Raw genomic sequence first — 23,074 nt, 5'->3', positions numbered from 1 at the left:
TCAACGCACAAGTAACCAACCAAATATTAAAGTATAAGTACAAATTGCATTGGATAACATTTCTTTCTATGAAAACCTAAATGCAAAATACAAAATCAATAGTGTGAAAAAATAACTCAAACTTGGACAATTGAGTCTTTGCTGCAGGCTTTTTTTGGTTAATCAGATAATGGGAAGCATCTTTTGGTTGCATTATTCTCAAGAAAATCACTTCATGGTCCTTGTATTTGATTGTGCTCGTATAAATTGTTTTGAAGATATTTTTTAATTTAGATTATGTTTTTGTTTCCTATAACCTTTTTCCTAGCGTACTTCATGCTTTAAATGTACATGACAGTTACTACTTCTAAAGTAATATTTTATAATACTGGATCTATCTCAGCGTACAATTTGTATACTCAACATCAGTAGTCTTTTTACATTATGTCCTTTAAATTATCTGCTTCAACGTTACTCTGTTAATTAATCAATTCATCTATTCCTTAAATTCGAGAACTCAAGAATGGCGAACATCTACTATCACATTCTTAACTCATTTTTTTTTTAGCTTTGTTAAAGTTTGTATACACTTCCAAGCACAGGACGGAAGACGTAGTGACGGTCGAACACCAACAGAAATCCGCCCAATAAACTCACAATGTGGATTACTTCCTAGGGCACATGGAAGTGCATTGTTCACTCGTGGAGAAACACAGGTAAAGTGAACTAAAGCTCTACTTTTCAGTTTTCAGCATTAAGATTCTCTTCATGTCTTTTCTTTTTGTTTCTGTTTAGCTGAGTCATGTTAAAGTAAGCTTTAACTGGCAGCTGGGAATTAATGTATAGCTTAGTTGTTACCATGTGATCACATAGTGGTGAGTAGTTTTTCTTTTATTAATTGAACAATAGTATTTTCCGAGGTTCAAAATCTTGATTGGTGCGAATATTTTGGTTTTTGAGTGGAATGATATTATTTTAGTATCATGCAGATATTTTGATGTATAGTGTCAATGAAACATTAGGCTTGGAAGGATGAAGAAAAAAAAGAAGATAAGATAATTATATACTTAATTTAAATTTCATTTTCCATCTGGCATTGCCTGATTTTGATATTATTTTTGTATTGACACAAACTTAAAAAAAATATTATCTCAAGTTATATTGATTAGTGTGCTAAGAGGTGAAATGACATTCATCAACATGAAATGTTATTGGCACAATGACATGGGAGACATTGTTTGTGCTAACTATTATTTGAGTTCTTGTAATTTATTAGATATTAGACTGTTTTACTTGGCTTGGTATACCATTCAAATCATGGTTCAAAATACTTATGAAGTTTTAAACATACTTTGAAACTGTAAAAAGTTCAAAAATATTGTTAAAAAATTTGAGTTCATAAATGATTGCAAAAACAATAAATACACATAATGATATCCCAATTTTTGTCCATGAATATGTTTTGCAAAGGATTTTTTGTTTGTGCTGTTGTTCCATCTAGATATTTTTGTTAAAAACAAAAACAAAAAACGTGGTATTTTTTTAGACAGTTACTTGTTGGTCATTTTCAACCAAAAGGCTCTAGTTGGGTTTTCAACTTTATGAGCCCTAATCTTGGGGCAATTCTCCATGTTTTTCAGATAGAAGGATGTTCTTGAGATTCATGAAATCTGCCTTTGACGTTATGGTTTTTCAGTCACTTGCAGTGGTCACTCTTGGAGACAAGCAAATGGCACAAAGAATAGATAATCTGGTAGATACAGAAGAACTAAAGAGATTTTATCTTCAGGTGTGTCTTATTTCTGTGGAAATTCATATCTATTAAATAATCTTTGAGCAGAATATTATTTCTTTTGTTTTTATTTCTTTGATTATATATATATATATGATCATGCTAATTGACCATTACATGTTAATTCAATTGTCACAGCAATTATAAGATATGATGAGAGTTGCTTCTTATATGCTTCTTACCTTTAGGGTGCGTTTGGTTTAAGTTATCATGCATAACTTTGGCTGGTAATTACATAACTAAGGTTATAGAGAATAAAATATAACTTAATGTTGTTTAGTTCAATCCTATGTAATGCAATAAAAACTTGTTTGTTTGGAGGTTTTAGTATATAACCTAGTTGAACATTTACTGTATTACCTTGGTCATGAGCTCAACTCGGGGCAAATGGAGTTTGCTTTTCGTTGGATTTTGGTTGATATCTATGAATTTTAATGCTTAGATAAAAATTTCTAATAAGGTGTAAAATATTATTTTATGTGAAAACATATAAAAGTAAAATTAAATTATCTTTGGAAATAATTAGAAATAATAAAATTATGAGTATGGTGTAAAATTTCTAAATAAAATTAAAATGTACAATGTAGGTGGTAAATTAAAAATTTTTTAAGACTTTTATCAGAAAATAGTACAATTTAGTGTGAAATGAAAAGTTAGAAGAATTTTAAAAAAAAGAAAGTGCTAGTGCCAAATTTGAAAAATAAATTAAAATAATAAGAAAATAAGGAGAAAAATATAGAGGATTTATAAATCTTTTAAAAAATAGAGAATCTCGATGTAATTTATTATGAAAATTTAAGATGCCAAGACCCTTTAAAATCGGGTCTGGGTGTAAAAAAGACAAATGTGTAATTTTTCCAAAATTCTATCCCCCTTTTAATGAAAATATTATATATAAACAATATACACCTAGATAACAATGTTCAAAAAATTGTCAACAAAATATGTCTGCTAACGAATTTCCACAAACTTTGTGACAAAAATAAGGTAACTGAACATGAAAGTGTGATGGCTAAGGAACTCGCAAGAATCAGAACTATGGCCATCACAAGAATCAGAACTTTCAAAATTGTAATAGATACATGTTTTTATTCCAGTTTCATATCTTAGAAGCAACAAAAATAACTGTTGTTTGCATTTGTCACTTTCAGAGATTTCAGTTCAATTTATATTCAGTTAACAAATACAACATTGATGATATCTGTAAATTTCTCCTTAATGGCTGTTTTGATGCCACTGCTTATTGAATCTGGCCCACTGTACCTCACGCTGCAATCCCCACACTACAGAAACCACTTCTATGATACCTCCGTAGTTTCTGATAGCAGGTCTCAATAACATTTCCAAATGGTTATTTACTGCCTGATGTGAGACATGAATAATAAAAAATCAGCAGCTGCCAATTATTTGTTCGCTTATCATTTTCTTTCCCTTACAAAAGTTACTACCTAATCCAACAGTTGTTTCAATATTGGCCTCCTCAACTTGCTGGATATCCTTGACATCCTTGACTGCTTCACCACAACTTTTGCTTTAGAACTTGTTTGATGCCATCTCCATGGTTGTTGTTGAGCTAGGACAGCTTCCACAGGCTCCTGTTATTGTTTAAAGAAACAAATGTTAGTTGAGAGAATAGAAGATTACTACTTTTAATGAAAAAGGATACCATTTATTTATCACATGCACAGGATTGGTGTTTAATAAGAGCAACTATAATTTGTTGGCACTATTAATTACTCCTGCACATCACACAGGATAAGAGGTGCAAAATGGAGAAGAAAACCAACCTGACCTGCACATCATCAACGATTCTGATAACAACACCAATACATAAATAGTTTGATTGATTCACATAATAGCTGAAAATATATAGATTTGAATGCTTCATAAATTAACAACAAATAATCTTAGTGAATATATATTTTGTAAGAACCACACCAACCACAAGCATTGAAAATGTTCAAACTCAATGTAAATGCTAGAGACAACAAAACGTGCAAACTGATCTTGTTCTACTCCTAAAACTGATCACCACATCTTACAGGAGATAAGCTTACCTGTCCAAAAGTATATCAAAATATAAGTATCAACAACCTAATTAAAATATCTAATTCATTTTGGATGGATCTAATTCCCTTAAGACTACCATTTGCCGCAGATCCTTCCCAACCCGGTAGAACATTGCTAAATTGCATGTTTGGTGTGCGTACACCTAACACATTGGTTGCGATTTCACCTTTTTCTATTCAATACCTAAGTCTATCAACTGCTCGGACATTGACATTAATATAAGTCTTATCTAATACTCCGAAACAACCCTACACTCAGAGAAGTAACATAAAATCAAATTAATTTACTGTGTACATTAAAATGATTAAAAAATAAATTTATAGAAATTATATACTTGTACCTTAAACCATTTCCACCTTTCATCCGTGTAATTTTTTGGGATTGGTTCCGGCTTCTTAAGCAAAATGTTGCGTAACCGCAAAATGGAGTTCAAAACTAAATGAAATTGCCTACTAATTGTCTTGTCGGATCTAGTTATTTGGCGTTTTAGGACCCTATTCTTCATATTATGTGCAATAATGTGAAGAAAAGATATTACAAGTTCACCAATTGACAATTTTCCATGAGTTGTTAGCGAAGAACAAAGTTTGCCTAAAGACCTATCCATCCTACGGTTATCAACATATTGTTGATCATTATGAAAAACCATCTCATTTAAGTTTATAGACCTAATATTATTTCTAGACAATGCCTGATAAGCATATGATATGCTCCTCCTCAACCTTGCACTCCTCTTGATCGCTAAAACAATTGTTAACGATAAAAGCATAAATAACTTGCTTTCCATCATCTTCATGTGCCTAATGAGTACGGAAATCATCTTCATCTCCTGCCATACTGCTAACCGAGCCAGTTCAGCCTATCATGTAAATAGGGCAACGAACATAGTTAACAAGCCTAAATTAGACAGAGAATTACGTCTCAATGAATCTAATTAAAGACATAGCTATATGATAGTTCAGAGGTTGATCTTAAAAGACTATGCTAATCCAATGATACTTCATTAAATAGTATTTGTGAACTGAGCATCAAAATATAAATTTCCCAGATGAATGTTAAGCTAATGCTATTAAATAAAATGCATAATTATAGTTGCAGGACAATAAAATGCATAATTATAGTTGCATAAGTAAACAGAAAGAAGCATATCAAGGTAGCTATCACAAAGAAAAAAATGGGGAGAATCTGAGAAACTACTGATACTAGGAAGTACAAAGGATAAAAGAAAATTGCATCACTAATCTTTGAGTATTGTTAGTTGAGCCTGATCATAAAGATAAAGAAGAATAAAAAGGCTCAAAAATGCAGATTAGACAAATGAAGCAGGAGCAAAGAAAACGCCATCTTTCAAATTGTCATACTGCCCTGAATCTTTCATCCAGGGTGGCATTTTAAAAATGATTCCTTAAGTCTTTTAGGTTCAACTTACAAGTTGCAAGATTTAGCATTATCCCTGAACCAAGAGATAGTTGGTAGGAAAATATCAAAGTAATAACATGGACATCAATGGATACATCATTATTTCTGAGTATGAAGCAAACTAGCAAGAACTAAACAGAACTTAACTAAATCTTAACTAAATCAAAACTACATGATCACCGAGTCAATGAAATTACATAAAATGCAATCATTGGTATACATAGCTTTGCTGCAAGTACAAAAGGGCAATAGGACAATGCTAAAACAAACAAGCCGAGTAAGAAAAACCTAGGTTCCACGACGACCAACCAAACAGAAACAGATCTGTCGTTTCTGTAAGGAAAACAAGAGATGACAAAGACAGAGTTATGCACTCACCTAAAATCTAAACAATCTTGCTGTTAATCAAATAAATACCTGTGAAGAATGCCGCTAGGGTTCTTCGTGATCGCGAGTCGGGAAAGCTATGCCTTTGCTGGTGGGACGCTTTTGCAAGTGGAATGCTTCTAGGGTTCTTCGCGGAGTGGGGGTGCCTTCAAATGCCGCTAGGGTTTCACGGACGACTTCGAATACCTCTGCTAGGGTTTCACGAGTTGGGTTATGCGATCGTGAGTCAGCAAGGTTGGGTATAAGTATGGGCGGATTGTCATTTAATAAATTGTTAATCCCAAAGGGTAAATATCGGAGGATAATTTTGGAAAGAAAATTTTGTTAACCACAGAATTAAGAAAACCCCCACTTTTTTGAGGTTTCCCATTCCGGGTTACATGCCCCATTTGTTGATGTGTCAGGCATGCATCATGACTCGGGGACAAGGTTTAGGGTAATTATTAGCAGTGACTCAACTTCAAAGCTTTTAACAAGGATAATCTGAACTATGAACTTCCAATTTTAATAACTGTGCAACTTTTTTTCTTGAGTTGTCACATTCATGTTAAATAGATAACTTTTTTCATTAGCTTGTTTCTTTATAAGTTAATATAGACTTGTATATGATGACTTTACTAATATGCAATTTGTCCTGTAATTTAATAATTTATAAGGAAATTTCATTTCACCGCCAAAATTTTATTTGCTTTTTCAAAATGCTCCACATAGTTTTCGTATCTTGGATGGCAGAGTATGAAAACAAACACAATGGTCTGTGATACATGGACAAATAACAAGATGCTATTCCATTGGCCCCATTCAGGGTACAATTTCTCATATCAAAAAAATAAGACGCCGGAAGAAACCAGTTTAGGACATTTAACGTTGGTCAAAACAATAGCTTGATAAAACTTCCATAATGTTGCTTTCTTGCCAGTGTTGCACGAATCCAGTTAAGAATCCTAATCTAACAATTGAGATTTCCTTGTTATAATCCTAGGTTCAGTTGTACCAGGTGTCTCACTGAGAAACTTGAATCAGATCTTGAAGGGCGCTTAATCTAGTTGATCACGAAAACAGTAGTATATCTAAGTGCATTTATCTAAAACAGGAGTTTATGTTTGTTCTCTTTCTCCATGTTTGATTGAATCTAACCGTCAATTAGGATTTGCAAGTTGAGGCTAACAAGATTCAATATGTCAGATCTGATCCCTTGCAATGTTGTATTATATCTGCGAAACTTTGTTTCAGTACTCATTTCCACCATCATGTGTTGGTGAAGTTGGGCGCTTAGGAGCTCCCAGTAGGAGGGAGGTTGGTCATGGAATGCTTGCTGAAAGGGCAATTGAACCTGTTTTGCCTTCTGAAGAGGATTTTCCTTACACTATTCGAGTTGAGAGTACCATAACTGAAAGTAATGGGTCATCAAGGTAATCTTTCATTAGCAAATTCATTTCCTGTATGATGTGCTTAAATCTCTCTCTCTTCTTGCAAGCAGTAAACTCTTTGACAAGTAGCTTACAAGTGTGTGTCTGTGTATTTATGTTTATATTTGAAGTGATAACTGTAGCAAAGTCCTGTTTTTTTACTTTTTTTTTTCTCTATCAATTCCAGTATGGCATCGGTCTGCGGTGGTTGCTTAGCACTTTTAGATGCAGGAGTTCCTATTAAGTCTTCTGTTGCTGGTATTGCAATGGGTATGGTCATGGATACTAAAGAATTTGGAGGAGATGGGACCCCACTTATCCTCTCTGATATTACTGGATCTGAGGATGCTTCTGGAGATATGGATTTTAAGGTACCTGGTTGCTATTTTCTTCTTTAAATAATATTATTCGCTTTTGAATTTGTATGCTTTTTTATATTCAGTACTAATATATCTCCATGACAACTTCATTCTTAGTTATTTAACTTTGCAGGTTGCTGGTGATGAGAATGGTATTACTGCATTTCAGATGGACATCAAGGTTGTCGATTGCTCTGAGAACCATATAAGTTTTTTTTTTCATGTCATACACACCTATTATGTTTGCATCAAGTCATCTGTATGAACTCAATATGCATGTGGAGGGTGTTTAGGTTTTCATTGACTTCCTGCTCTTTTATAGGTTGAAGGGATCACTTTGCCAGTAATGCAGAAAGCACTTATTCAAGCAAGAAATGGGCGTAAACATGTTCTAGGTGAGCTACATTGTCTGCAGAGTGCCATGCTATATTATGGTAACTTTATTGCATAAATTTTGTTACAAATGATTCACTACATCTCCAAATGCCCATATTACTATTGACTAAGGCAGACTATATCTATGCCTTGTAGTCTCAAGGCTTCCACTAGTTTCTACTCTATTCAAGAACACATTGTAATTTTCCTCAAGTTATTGGTAGTACATAGGGGGAACAAAAGCATTTTAAGTGAGCTCAACTAGCTTTCTCAGAGGCTACCACATTATTACTAGCCTGATTATGGACCATTCTAGAATATTTATCCAAAATCAACCATATCCAATATGTTTATTTACTAGATGTTACAATGCAATAGAAAACTGTCTATCCAGTTCTAAGTTGAGATTGAAAAAAGTTAAGAATTATGTTACACACTGACAGCTAGACTACCAACATAAAGTGTATCTAGAGTTTGTGAGCATTGGTGTTAATCGGATTTGTTTTAGGGCTATGTCATCAGTCACATGCGACACAGTGCATACACCTAGGATTCTCCTTTGTTGGCCAGTGCAAGTCAATGCATGATTACGAAACAAATAAACCTAATATACTTCAGGGAAATATTAAATAGGTCAGAGAAGAGACTAGAAAATAGGCAATATATGTTTAGAATTTGGTATACCTAACATAAAAATGAGTAGGTATGATCATAAATAAATATTAAGAATAAAGTTGTAAAAGTCAAGATAATCGGAAAATTAGTGTACTTTATGCCCCTTAATTAAGACCGGGTCATTAAATCAATATGAATTTTGAAAAATCTTAGTGATATTATTCATAATATACTTATGACTATAAACCTACACTCAAGCAGGCATTCTGGGACAGCATAGGAAAATATTACACATTGAGGCTTTGAATTTGGGGAAGAAACAGAGCAAGTAATATGATTTCAGATTCAATTACTTTTAAGACTAACAGTAATTATAGTCCCATCAGTTTTTCTCCTTTCTAGAAAAGTAGAAAAAATTATGTGCAGAAAATGTAAAGTCATACTTTGGGTATGCTTAACTAATCAACACCTATAAACAATATGGATATAGGTCATTGGAAATGTCAACAGTAATGTGTTAGTTTCAACTGTTTTGTGTATGCTAGATGCATGTTATGCCTCCATAGTCTTGCGAAATGTGAAAACCAAACAAAATGTTTTACAAGATGATGATATTTTAAAAATAATGTCAAAGGTGGAATGAATAAAGAAGAAATCTGGAATGAAAAGATTGATAATAAAATAACGAATATGATAATCAAATCTTGGCGTAGCATATAGAGAGTTGCTGTTAGGGTGAAGTTGTATCAATTCACTTGAAAAATTTAAGTAATGAAAATTGAGGTAAAAGGTTGCAAGAATTAAGTTCAATGGACATTCAATGGATAACTGTCATGCAACCTGAGAACAAGAAGTGGTGAAGGATATTGCCGGACTGCCAAAGTTAGGTAAAGGTTTTAGAGATTTAATAACTATAGATGCGTGAAACATGGAGGTCAAAATGATAAAGAAATCAAGGAAAGAAATGAATATTTATACAAATCAAGGAAAAAGTGGTGCTGGCGATGGGGTATGAAATAAAATTTTACCCATAATATGTTAAATTGTAAGCGGTCGAACTTGACCTAGGGAACTCTTATCCAGTTGTTCAATGCCATAAACAACCAAGGTGGATTCCAATAACTAGAGATGCAAGTGCAGTAGGACTTGCCTTTTCATTCTCACATAATTTTTTTGTATATCGTATCAAAAGAAACCAGTAAATCAAGATTTTATTTTCAGATGAAATGATGAAGAGCTCCCCCCAACCATCAAGGAAGCTTTCGAAATATGCTCCAATTATTCATATTATGAAGGTAATCAATTGAGTTTCCTTGTTCTCTTTAATAATATTTTTTATTTTATACTGTTGCAGTGCCTTCTATGCCAAAGGCTCATCAACTTCGTTTCAGGTTAAACCTGACAAACTCAATATAATCATTGGCACTGGTGGAAAAAAGGTTAAAAGCATCATTGAGGATACTGGTGTAGATTCTATTGATACAGAAGAAAATGGCCTAGTAAGCATTGTTTGAACTGTTTTTAGGTACTCATTCCACATCTGACATTCACATGGAATAACTTCATCTCTCAGATTAAAATTACTGCAAAGGACCTGTCCAGCTTAGAGAAATCAAAAGCTATCATAGCCAATTTGACAATGGTTCCAACTGTTGGTGATATTTACAGGTAAGATCTTACTGGTAGAGTACTTGGAAGATAGATATGGGTGCTTTAAACCATCGTTTTTCATAAGGATCGTTATTGGGTTGTGTGGTCATTCATTGTTTACCAAGACCAATTAGAATTTAGGACTATGTTAATTATACCCCTCCTATACTTGTGTCTGCATGACACAGTACAAGCACAAAAAGATTGTCTCAAACTGGACTCATCTAAGAAAAGAGAATGATGTAAAGAATGAGTTAGAACAAAAGCAAAGAACAAGGGGAGGAAGCTTACCTACCTCTTGTTGGGTTTACTTACCCAAAATCAAGGGAGAAGCTCTCAATGAATCCTAGTTTCCAACAAGGAGAACAAGAGGTTTTGCTCACTTCTTCCTTACAAGGATAGAACCCAAGGTTTTGCTCTTTGTTGCCAAAAGAGCTCTTTTTGTCATGCAGGATATGCAAGAGGAGGCATAGCACGATGTTGGATAGCACACAAAGGGGCAACACATGGTTGGATCACAGTGGAGTGGGCAGTTGAGTCAGCACTTGGGTGGATTGGCATTGCACGATTACTTCAAGTGACTAAGGTGGCACTATAGAGAATCCAACTTGTGCAATATATTCTCTTGAGAGGGTGCAAGTGAGCAGTGCCATGTAACAAGTACCAACATGAGGGTTTTGTCATTTGCATGAGGATGTGGGCAGTTGTTAGAAGTGCTGTAAGCAACATCACATTAGTAGGCATACACCTAGGTCACCACAACGATTACAGGCTGCATGAGACGAAAGAAGAAATGACTCTGATACCTACCACGTTGGAGTGAGTGAGAATATTATTATGGTTTTCTTGCCCTAAGTATTTATAACTTTACAACCCTGTGATTACGTATAGGTCCGTTTAGACAGGTATCTAACATGAAGATTACCTAGGAAGTTTTCTGTGCTAATAAAATTTCTTGATATGAATTTTGCATTTCAAAGATTGAAGATATTAATTGTATCGAGTTAGGTATTTCAATTATGGCTGCAATTAGTGGATGAAGGGAATTGTTGTTTTGTCTCATGATATCATTCCAATATATATTTTTTTTCAGAAACTGACACATTTTCTTCTAATTGAACACAGGAATTGTGAAATCAAATCGATAGCACCTTATGGAGCCTTTGTAGAAATTGCACCAGGAAGAGAGGTTGTTGGCCTTGATTTGATGCATTGTTCAATGCTTACCGATAGAATCAATATAATGGTTTTTTCATGATAATTTTTCTTACTATTGATACCAAAAATATTTTAATGGATACTCTTATTAGCCCCAACATATGGTTAGTAAATGTATTGTAGTCTCTTAAATGCTACAATGAGAAGTTCTTTACATCTATGTTGTCTATTATGATTCTTTGTGAAGATGTGGATGGCTACCTTTGTGTTGTTACTTCTGCTCTAAACTGCTCGCCATTCTATTATTTAATATATGCTGCCTTCTTCATTTACTATAGGGCCTATGTCATATCAGTGAACTTAGTTCTACTTGGTTGGCCAATGCTGAAGATGTAAGAACAATATTTCTTCTTGTTTATCATACTTGCACGCATCATGTCCAGTGAATTGATCAATCTCATTTGTTTTGTACCTCATTTCAGGTTGTAAAAGTGGGAGACCGCATCGATGTGAAACTTATTGAGGTTGGTTGACTATCCACATTTACTAGATGCATTTCCTGTGCTTCCCTCTTAGCTTAGCCTTACGCTAAGATTTTTAGTTTATTCTTAGTCTGTTTCAGTTAATCCTTTTGTAATACAATTTAAACTGCATTAAGAAGAAAGTTACACTCCATTAACCTCAATATTAACAATTTTAAATGTACAGACCAATAACCTTCTGATACTTAACATCTTTGCTGTTTATAAAATTCTGTTTTCCCTACACATGCACAAATATATGATTTGTAAACTAGGTAATATACCTGATATACCAGATCCATCCTCGTATAACATGGATCAGAATTCTTGGTAACAAATGAGGAACTTGAATAAAAGCTATTATGCTGTCACTTAGTTTAGTGGTTTGATCAAAATTATCAGCTTCATGTAGGTATAGTGTAAACTTTTAAGCTTCAGTTTGAGAGATGATTCTGAACAATGTTGCATTGTCTAATAACTATTGTAGTTATACTTTAATCAGATATTTAATTTCTTCTACTTTGTTTGCTGGGTTGATTTGTAGGAGAATGTTACCCAACACACCCATCTGTGAGTACCCCGTGAGCACCTAGTATTAATTTTTTTTAGGGCTTAGAGTTTAGGGTATAGTATTTAGGGTTTAGGGCTCGTTACCCTACACACTCATCTATGAGCATCTAGTGTTAATTTTTTTTAGAATATAGTATTTAGGCTAACGGAAGTGAAAATAAAATAAAATTAACACTAGGTGCTCACAAGGTGCTCGGATGGGTGTGTAGGGTAACAAAACTCTCTCTCTATATATCATATATTACTTTAAAAGGGATTAAATTGTCTACTGCCGTCTAGGGCAAGGAATTTTGCTTGTTTGTTATACGAGTTGTTTATCAATCTCCCTAGTGCTCTTGATGTTTATATTGTCTTTATGCGAAAAGTGTAGACAATACACAAGTTTCATATAAAAGAAGGTATGAGGCAGTCAATCTGGATATATCTTCAATTTTGTTAATTAAGCATAACTAATCATACTTCATATATACAAGTTGGTGCTGCATTGGCCTTTTTAAATATTGTGCACTCATATTACTTTCATTTCCTACCAATTAAAGATTGTGAACTGGCGGGTGCTTTTATTCTCTTAATTTTATCTGGACTTAACCTTTGTGAATTGACATTATGATGACAATATTTGGATTCTAGATTAACCAAAAGGGTCATCTTCGATTAAGCCGTCGAGCCCTTCTTCCTGATGAAGATCTGGACACCAGTGGTAAACAAACAAATAACTCCATGAAAGAGAACATTCCTCCTGTAGATAGTCCTACTACAATTACAGTGAAGAAGCCTTTGAGAAAAGATAAAGCTGGAAGGACTGCAGAAAAATTTGAGAATCCTAAGAAAATGATCAAAGTTCCACTTAAGGTAGTTACCTCAGCTCAAGAAAGTATGAATGACAGATCCCAGGAAAAGCTGAGTAAATCAGTTAGCCCTGTTAAAGATGGTATGTCGACAAAGACTAGCTGATGATCACACATAAAACAAATGCTGCTGTGGTTCCATGGGAAGACATGGACAGAGATAACCAAGTACGTCTGACTAGTTTGAAGTACCAAACCCTGAAATTTATTCATATTCCTTTCTAGCTTAACTCAGAAGTCCCAAGAAATGGAATATAGTCCAGCAAAAGATTTGAAGGTGCAGGAAAGAAGATGCTAGTTTCTTTTACTCTTGAATATATTCTTTACCATTGTCATTCCCTTCATGCTTGAGTAGGAACTAATTAGATCCTCCAATTGAACTTTGAAACAGGATTTATGGCATTTCAGTTCAGAGATTTTCCAAATACCAGTTCATTGATGCTTGAATGCATTAACATATCCCCTCTTTTGCATTAGTTGAAAGTCAATATGCCCACTGCATCTTTATTTTGATCCGACCAGGGAGAGATAACCAAGTACAAAGAAGAGCAACTAAAGCACTGAAGCAATGGTTTTGGGTGAGAGGGAGAGGAGAATGTGAAACTAAATTCATGCCCTTCATAAATGTTTCATTAACTTATTTCAGACGTTTCTATAACAACTGAAATGATGAATGCCTAGAAGGTAGTTTGTTTTAGTTGTTCGTGCAAGGAATACCAAAATAAACTCATATCCTTGTCAAATGCTTCATTAACTTATTTTTCAACAACACTATGAGTTGATTCAATGTAGTTCGTTTTAGTTGTTACATACAGTGGTTCTTTAAAAATGATAATAGTTGGAGATTCATTGTTTTGACTAAATGCTATCTACCTGTTTATATTTTAGTAAATGTTGGAAGTTTAAAGTATTCTTCTATAGTAACTGAAATATTGAAAATATAATACGTTGGATAAATTGTTTCTATATCATATCAAAAAATTTAAGCAATTTAGACAAAATTCCTATAACTTAGTGATTTAATTAATTTAATCTTTAAACTGTTTCGATTGATTATAACTTATTGCATTTAAATGATCCAGTAAATGAAGACAATTGACTTATGAAGTGGTGCAAATTTATGCAACCTTGTTTTAAACTTAGTTCTCTTAAAGTAAATCAACTATGAATCAATTGGAGTCACCAAATCTTACCTCCCTAACTTTGTATCAGTATGAAATCTAAATGATATGGTAAATTGTGTAAAAATAAAAGTTATGCTAGATTTGGAGGGAAAAAAATGGGAAAAGTAATATTAGATTTATGTAATAACCGTTGTGCCGTGCGAATGGTCATTATGAGATAAAAGAAAGCTATAATCTTTATCACATTAAAACCATATGATATTTCTGTTTTTTTTTGTCAATTGAGAAACTAAACCGAATTGATTCTTTTCATTATTTGAAATAATGTTTTATTCTATTGGAAGAAAAGTGAAGGTCTAGTAGCTAGCGTATGAGGTGTTGTTATCATAAGTTACGTAGGATAAATATCTCCTGAGGACGATCTAATAATTAGCGCATGAGGTATTACAACCATAAAATATGAAGTTCAAATCTCAGCATAATCGAGATAAATGTCTCTCTTATATGTCAGTCATTATTTCAAATACTAATAATCATTTATAATTTACTTTTATATGTCAGTCATTATTTCAAATACTAATAATCATTCGTAATTTACTTTATATTAATTTTGAAATGGATTAACGGAGATACAGGACCGAACATAATTATCTTTTTACCATCATGAAAAGGGATAAATCAGATAAGACATATATCCTACTGCAGTGCCCAATGAGATATTGAAAATTAATTCCAAAACTATTGGAGCAATAAGTACCACCTAGGGCAATAATTTTATATTCTGTACGCAACGCATAAAATTATCAACTAATAATTTTATGAACTTTTTTTAAAAAAATCTTTTATTTCCTCAAGATTTTTTTTAAAAATCTTTTCTGGTAGTCTCCAAATATTTAGCGTTTAATACAAATAAAAAAAAAAATCAACATCCTCGTTAGAGGTCTTATGAAATATTTGCAGTTGTAATAGTTAAAGTAGGAATAAAATAACATTTGCGTTATTTGCTTTTGTAGGTTTGGTGCGGTTGAATATACATTGAAAATTTATTTTATTTTTAACTTGTAATTATTTATTTCCAGCATTACTAATTACAAAATAATCATAGTTAAGACACCAAACAAAAGAGAGTCAATATTTAATTATCTTCTATCACTAAAACTTGCATAGGCAAGATAGACCTTAAGCAAAAGCATGACAATTTTGATTTAGCAATCTATAAAATAGTTGCATATGAGAAAAATATTTAAGGAGCATCTCAAGGGGCTTCAGAATATCAACACGCTAGCCACTATGCCGCCATCCTTAAGCATGAATGCAAGTCATGCTAAAAGAGTTGCTTGATACAAACATATTTCTTGCTAAAGAGGACCAGTTCCGATGATCAATCAGCTGTCCAGCTCTGCTCCACTATGTCACGAACTTTCCGGTTGTATTCCCGTTTGTTTTCGCTGAACATCCGAGCTGCCTCAGAATTCGCAGGTGAGTTCGGGTTTGGATCACAGAGAAGTGACTGCATAGAAAGCTCAGTATAAATCCTTAGTTGTCAAATGGAAAATTATTGAAGCAAGTTATCCCATTTTTCTTCTTCTGAAGCCTCTTCTAGTGGGTCAGAAAAAAACTTCCAAGATTGGAGCTAGGAAGTTAGAAGAAAAATACTGATAAGAGAAAGGGTTTAAGGTGGATGATGATCCTTATCTTGACTAAAATAATTATATGGTTTTAAGGCAAATTACCTACTGCATCAATAACGAAACTGATTTGTATAAGACAATCTTTTTTAGTAAAACTGCAAATTGTTCTAGAGGGCAATGGCTAATTGGTTTCAAAATAAACTATTTTCCGAAACAGCTAGGGAAGGATGACAAAAAAAAAAAAAAAACTGGCCTGTATAGAAGTGAGTATTGCTGCAACATCATATATGGGACTCCACTGATTCTGCAAAATGTCCAAGCAAATGCTTCCATCTGCATAGACTGATAAGAGAGCAGAGACAACGTTTATTTTTTAAAGTGTTTTCTCGTATATGTGATGCACTAACAACCCAAGGAAAAAAGACTGAAGATGAATTAAGTACTCATACTGTTTGGATGGAACATTCGGGAGACAAATCGGACAGTAGGTGGTTTGTTGGGGTAGTCTTCAGTAAATTGCAAAGTTAGCTTGAACGTCCCTGGTGAATCATTATAAACAGTGAGAAACTAACAATGAGAGGAAGAACCTATAGCAGTCTAACAAAGTCATGCAGGTATATAAACCCCTTGGATAGTCTCTAAAGCAATTTATATGGAAATCCATGCCACTGGCAGATTAGTGAGCTGAGATTTTCAGCACAATAAAGAAAGACCAAATGCATGTGATGGGATATAACCTTCCATGACTAAGAAGGGAATTCATGTAAATCATGAATTTGTGTTAATCACAAGCAATAACGTAGACTTTGAGATTTGCAATAAATATAGCCAAAATCAAATATATCTTATGAAAATAAGAAAATTGATTAAGGTTTTCAGAAACATGAATCAATAAGAGGCAGATAAGGTATATGAAACTTGACTACACTATTGCAAATACAAGCGCATTGTTCAGTAATATTTTGGAATGAAATAAGGGTAGTTACACCCCTTTGTCTGAATGTCTAAGACAGACTTCTCATCTGTGAACCCATCATAACTGAAATGTTATCTCAAAGCAGGGGGATAGCATTTAATTTGATTGATTATACAGATGGTTCGACAACTCTATAGAATAAGCTACTTGCCAGTCATTTAAATTCTGTAGATAAATAAATATGAAAAGGTCATGAAATCCTTGTCAAAGTGAATTGCTAATAGTGAAATGAGCTGTATAAGCTAGAATTAGAAAATAAGTTTGATCCACATGACAACCGTATTCAAGAACTGAGCTGAAAAGATTGACACTTCACCAAGCTTGCAATAAATTTTTATGCTTGATCGAGTCTTTTAGGTATAAGAACTTGTTCCATGTGATAAGGAACATTCCTTGTGCAGTTGAAAATTAAAAAGTTCTATATTGTGAGTCTTAGATTAGGAAGTTTTCAATTTTATAATTTTTTTAAAAGTTGTAAGTTATTATTTTGAAATACTCAAAGCAAATCCAGGAAGTTAATATTTTATTTGGATAAGTTTAGTAATTCTAATTGGGCTCTTCATCTACCTATACCCATGCTAGGGTCCAACACTCAAATACCAAAACTTCGAACCTAAAACTATAAGTGAATAGTTGATATTTCCATTGATTACGTGTAAAAGAAAATTTTGAAAATAACCATGACAAACACTTGGATTCACAAACTTGCCGAATACTTGTACACAAGTCCAAGTAACATAATTTACAGATTAGTTGTCCGGTCACTAAGTTGGTAGGGGAAAATTTGTTTATTTCTAATTTTTTTAGCTAACACCAAGTATCCAGCCCTCAGGCCTACTAATCCGGGAGATGATCGATAATCGGACTAGCTCCACGGAAGTTTCCCACTGACTATCAGGTAAATCAAGAAGTGCTTGCAACAGGCGGCCCAACAACCTAACATCCTAGGTTTATCATCCAAGGGAAATGCAATGTAGTACGCCGTAACTAGGAATTGAACCATGGGTGCTTGGGAGAATGCATGGGCATCTTGCCGTTGCATCATAGCCCGAGGGGAAATTTATTTATTTCTAAGATTGAGTAATAGATGGACCTTTACATAGGATCCCAACCCACTCTTATTGGATTACGTTCCAATTAATTAAATTTTGATTCACTATAATTGTTTCTTCTTGAGAGAGACTAGATGAGCCACACAACTTTGTGACATTTGTTGATTCAGGTAGGTGGATTAATCTTCTTCGAACTTTTACTACACCAATTGGTGTCAAAATCAAATCCTTATTTGGCACCATCCACCTTTTGGCAAATTCTCTCTCCCCACATTGTTTTGAAAATGTCCTCTCTCTCTATCAAGGTTGTTGAGATTGAAATCCGGTAGGATCACAAGGTCCTAGCCCAATTAAGATTTACATCCAATATAGATTGCTTATGAAAATTTGGACCATATGTCATAAATCCCAAATTGTAATTGTGACTACCATCCCTAAAGCTATTGTCACATCCATCCCTCAAAAGCTCAATCTCCATCAAGAATGTTTCTTTGATTTGACAGAGGATACATTTCTCTCAATCAATAATGGCCTCAAAATCACTCCCATGGGTGTGGTAAAACACTCCGAGGAACAACAAGAGGAACAAAGTTTGAATTCCAATTGGAATGAATATCTTGGTGGTTGGCTTCTTAGTGTGGATAACTTGTGCTCTGGATTTACCTGATATGCAAACCAAGGGATAAGGTACTTCCAGGATTAGTTAGACGAAGACCAGACATCTAGATTATCAAAAAAAAAAAAATTGTGGCCTCAAAATCTCTTTCCAATAAACACTTGGATGTCATCTTGGACCTAGCCCCAACGAACCCATAATATCAATAATGTAATGTAATTAACTTGATCAAAAAAATATCTTGTCAATGCTGTGTGTTACTAATCTAATTTTTATTAACTATACTATTTATACACATTTTTTATGTGTTTTATGTACGCTTATCATGATTTAACATCGTTGAGTTTTTATTTTTTTCTCTATTTTGATTTTTTTTCTTATTGATCCAGATTTCATCAATCTAACACGGTCGGTATTTAGACTTTCTACCATTTGATCCCGCAAACAATACTGGTTTTGACAATAATGCAATTAAGAATCATTATACAGGTCAAAATGGAGGGGAGAGAGAAAATGTAAAGAAATTCTTGAGGCTCGAAGGTTTTCAGCAGGAGAAAGAAACAAGATAAACAACAAAAGACCTACAACACTTTCTTCTGCTTCAGTAAAAACAACTTTAGATGAAGCTTTCAGAGGGATCAAGAACCAACTGATCTTCACTTTTGCCCCTTTTTTGTTCTTTCTTCTTCTTCATCTACTTATTTCTATACATCCTAACTCAACAATGTTAAAAAAGAATTATAATTATAGGATGCTCATCTCTAATGTCCAACTCTCATCTGCACAATATTGTTTATTTAGACCCTTGAAGCAATGATCTTAAATACACCCAATATTATCATTTTGTTCTTGAATTTCAACCCAAAATAAGTACTGAGAAGAAAAATTAACCTTTATAAGTTTGCTTAATCAAAATTTAAATCCTGAGCAACAGTAGTAGAGATCCTTCTCAATTCAGAATTTTCATTAAAATATGCATGATAGCATTATCAGGATCACAAGTTTCACAACTTCATCAAATGAATGGAAAAAAAAATGAAGCATACTCATAACACTACCTTAATATTGGTTGTTGAAGATTGGAAATCGATCCATTGGAGGATCGATAGGAGATTCCTGATTTAAGGGATTGCAATTTGCTATTATTTTTTTGGAAATTACTTATCATATTCTCCGATAATTGCAAGATTTGTCTTTGTTTTTTTTCTTATTTTTGAACAACCATCTTGTATTTATTCCTTTCAGAATGTTGGAATAGATCAATTTTTTACCCTTATTTCCTAGTACTAAAGCTCAATAAAACATAGTTGAACATAACATTAAAAAAAAAAGAAAAGACAATGATCAACTCTTCTTCAACCACCATCACTCCATTGGCAAGCCTCCTACCTAATCCTACACCTTGTCTATCCCTTAACAACTACTCTGAGAAACTTTAGAGAATGGTTTGGATATGCTCTTCTCGTGATCAAAGGAAAAGAGAAGTATTTGGATATCTCTTTCAGACTTACCAACCTCCATCCATTGAGGCCAAGGTCTCGATCTCAAGTCATGCTAGAATTTCGATATTTGACAGAAATGATGTCATTTCTGCACCATGCTAAAGTGCCAACACATGGTAGAAGTGACAAGAGGAAGGAGATAACGAAGAAAACAAAACAAAAATGGCAATTACATACTTAGAGGCAAAGTTTATCTCTTCATGCAAGAGTTTTGGTCCCCCATCAAATGGTATTGCTTTGGCACCATATTGTGTTGATATTTGACATGCTTTGGTATCCATCATAACATTACCAGAATGAATTAAATGAGTTATATTCCTTTAATACTCTCTTTAATCTTCTAAAGCATTAAATAGTCAATTGAATTAAATTTTGTTATATAAATATTGTATCGAGATATCTTAAAGCATGTTAAGATGATTTCAAACGAATTTTAATCATTTAATCATCTTTCACTTAGGTTTTTTACTTTTAATGAGACTATATCAATTAGTAATTAAATTTAAAATGAATTTATTCATTTCTACGTCAATGCATGCAATGATGACTCCTATAAGTTTTACCTATGATAACCACATAGCATTTAACTTATTTCTTTATGAAAAAATATATATAGGAACTGAATAATAAATTTCTTCATGTGTTTTGTTAAATTTAAAGGGAAAATAGTTTACCTTCTCATATTTGAATAGATTAGGAAGAGAAGACAATAATTCAAAATTTTCTCTTTTTTCCAGTGAGAAAATATGTGTTTTCCAGTGAGAAAATATGTGTTTTTTATCTGGACAGTGCCTATACTATGATTGTACTGAAAGAAGAGACCTCACAGTTATTATTCCATGTTCTAGTGTTCTTTATGGTCCAAACACAACTCACTCGCTTCCGTTTTCATTTGTTGCAGATCAGATTTCTTAAATTTAATGAATTGCATAACCAGGGAAAGAAAACAGCCGCTCTATGAAGATATTAAGCAAAACAATAACAGCGTCTTATAGGAGGAGAATGAATAAATTAGGAAAAAGGAACAAAATTGACCAATTAGCAAAGGGGATCATACAAATCCAGTCTACGAAACATCTGATAACCCTAACTCTTTACCTAAAAGCTCGATCGAGAAAAAGAAAGGAAAAACTCACCTCCGTCCCATGGGGTATCATCGGGGCTGCAAAATCCAGATCAAAACCCAATTTTAGCAGAAAGATCCAAGCTTTCAGTGAAAATGAAGGGGCGGAAGCGGAATACTCACCCAAAGATCACGGCGTTCCATAGCATGATGTTATTTTCATGCGGCGCGCCGCTGATCCCTGCCGGCGGATCCTGCTGCAACCTCTTGAAATCCCGCATCAGTCGCTTCCTCGCCGGCGTCGACATCGACTCCCCGTCGCTCCTCACCAAATTTCTGAAATTCCCTTCCCTTTCTTATGCTCCACTCTCCCAATCTCTTCGTATCTTCCTGCCCAGCAGAAGGAGAATGATCGCAGAAAGGGAACCACTTGGAAAAGGAGAAAATAAAAAAAAACCCCTTTATGGCTCTGTGTTTACAAACGCGGAAAGCAGAGGAGACAGACAGACGCAATGGAGGAGAGGAGAGGAGAGGGGAAAGCATCTATTGACTCTGTTTACATGGGCAAATGAAATGAAACAAAATGCCTATTCTCATCTTTGTTGTCAACTTCTTCATTATTGACTCGTGATCTCAACAATGCAGATTCGGAGGTAAGGACTTTTAACGTATGAGACGAGAGATTACGAGTGAATTATAGTTTTAGATTTTATGTAGACTTTTTACTAGATGTCTACTGATAAAAAATATTTGTTTTAGTCCGGAAAATGGTGCAGTGGTAGAATATTTTTTTAATTTTCTAGACATCTAAGAATTAAGAATTGAGTCTCAATTTCAATAGATTAGTAGAGAATTTCTCTTAATGAGTGATTGATCTAAGAATATTTAATTGATGGGTCGTCAACTACGAGTACTTTCTGATTTATCCCAATGGCTGATGGAAAATTTGCATAGGGTTAGATCGATCAATCCCAATAGTAGTCGATATAAGTTGAATACTTGATGCCAACTTAAAAAAAAAACATGTGTTTGAAATCATAATCAAGGATTCAATCGTTTGAAGGTCAATTGAGAAGTTGAGTTCATAGTTTGTAGAATTGTTATCCTATATAAAATCGATTCAAGATCAAAATTAAATCAGTCAAGATCGGATCGGATCAGATCGTAGAATCATATTATCCTACTAAAAACTCTTAAAATTGTATGTTACATAATTAATAATTAGAAAAAATATTTTTAAAAAATTATTAACATATAAATAGATTAATAATTTTACATATGTGCAATCGTTGACATTCAATACCTCAAATTATATTATCTATACAAATTTAAATTAAATAGTAATTTAACTTGTATTCTAATGCAATAGCATTCAATAATATTTTTATTTTTATATTATAAGATGAAAAAGTATAAAATGTATATTAACACAATAATAATAATATTATTATTATTATTATTATTATTATTATTATTATTATTATTCCATTCAACCTCAAGAATGTTCTTTTATTTTACAAAATGACCCAATTTAAAGACCAACAAAATAACTAACGTAGCGAAAGCAATTAAATTCTTTAATTCAAATACAAATGTAGGAAATAATCTTCTAAAGACCCGTTGATTCGGTAAAATATCAGACAATAAACATATAAAAGCTTATCATTTTGAAAAAAAATAAATGATAGAATATTATGGATAAAAAACTTACTAAAAAGCAACTAAACATATATTTAAATAACCTCAAAACCCTAACTCTAACTTTGCAAAAGACGAAAAAATAATAAAAAAGGACTAAAAATCTTCAAAGCCTCATAAAAGACTTTAAATGATATTTTTTAGATCTAAAATTGGACGATTAATAAAAAACCTTAAAACTAACTATAGATCTTTAAATAAGTTTCAATTTGACATATTATAAGTCATGTGATTTAACCTGAATTAAAAGTTATGATCAC

General features: G+C 33.2%; 2 protein-coding genes across 3 annotated transcripts in view; one reads left to right on the top strand and one right to left on the bottom strand.

Annotated features, from left to right (window-relative positions):
* Positions 1–14,015, top strand: part of LOC122009571 (probable polyribonucleotide nucleotidyltransferase 1, chloroplastic) — a 41,770-nt gene extending 27,755 nt beyond the window's left edge. Inside the window, exons 12-25 of one of the 2 annotated variants that reach the window (XM_042565779.1) lie at positions 582–695; positions 1,676–1,768; positions 6,881–7,059; positions 7,244–7,427; positions 7,549–7,596; positions 7,738–7,810; positions 9,627–9,700; positions 9,797–9,904; positions 9,979–10,073; positions 11,181–11,244; positions 11,552–11,605; positions 11,696–11,737; positions 12,935–13,320; positions 13,544–14,015. In XM_042565779.1, coding sequence (XP_042421713.1) covers positions 582–695; positions 1,676–1,768; positions 6,881–7,059; positions 7,244–7,427; positions 7,549–7,596; positions 7,738–7,810; positions 9,627–9,700; positions 9,797–9,904; positions 9,979–10,073; positions 11,181–11,244; positions 11,552–11,605; positions 11,696–11,737; positions 12,935–13,258 — 1,452 coding nt within the window. In that variant the 3' untranslated portion in view covers positions 13,259–13,320; positions 13,544–14,015. Of the gene's footprint in view, positions 1–581; positions 696–1,675; positions 1,769–6,880; positions 7,060–7,243; positions 7,428–7,548; positions 7,597–7,737; positions 7,811–9,626; positions 9,701–9,796; positions 9,905–9,978; positions 10,074–11,180; positions 11,245–11,551; positions 11,606–11,695; positions 11,738–12,934; positions 13,430–13,543 lie in introns of both variants that reach the window. The other variant, XM_042565778.1, reaches the window with a different exon arrangement.
* Positions 14,016–15,410: 1,395 nt separating this feature from the next.
* LOC122009570 (ubiquitin-conjugating enzyme E2 2-like) lies at positions 15,411–21,559 on the bottom strand. Its single transcript, XM_042565777.1, has 5 exons — positions 21,300–21,559; positions 21,190–21,215; positions 16,357–16,446; positions 16,161–16,249; positions 15,411–15,786 (listed from the first exon to the last, which is right to left on the bottom strand). The coding sequence occupies exons 1-5, from the start codon at positions 21,422–21,424 to the stop codon at positions 15,658–15,660; spliced, it is 459 nt and encodes a 152-aa protein (XP_042421711.1). The 5' UTR covers positions 21,425–21,559; the 3' UTR covers positions 15,411–15,657.
* Positions 21,560–23,074: the final 1,515 nt, after the last annotated feature.

The sequence above is a fragment of the Zingiber officinale genome, chromosome 8A, assembly GCF_018446385.1.
Source record: "Zingiber officinale cultivar Zhangliang chromosome 8A, Zo_v1.1, whole genome shotgun sequence".
In the NCBI taxonomy this organism is placed as follows: domain Eukaryota; kingdom Viridiplantae; phylum Streptophyta; class Magnoliopsida; order Zingiberales; family Zingiberaceae; genus Zingiber; species Zingiber officinale.
The sequence above is the reverse complement of the archived record's forward strand: the minus strand, read 5'-3'. Positions and strand labels throughout refer to the sequence as shown.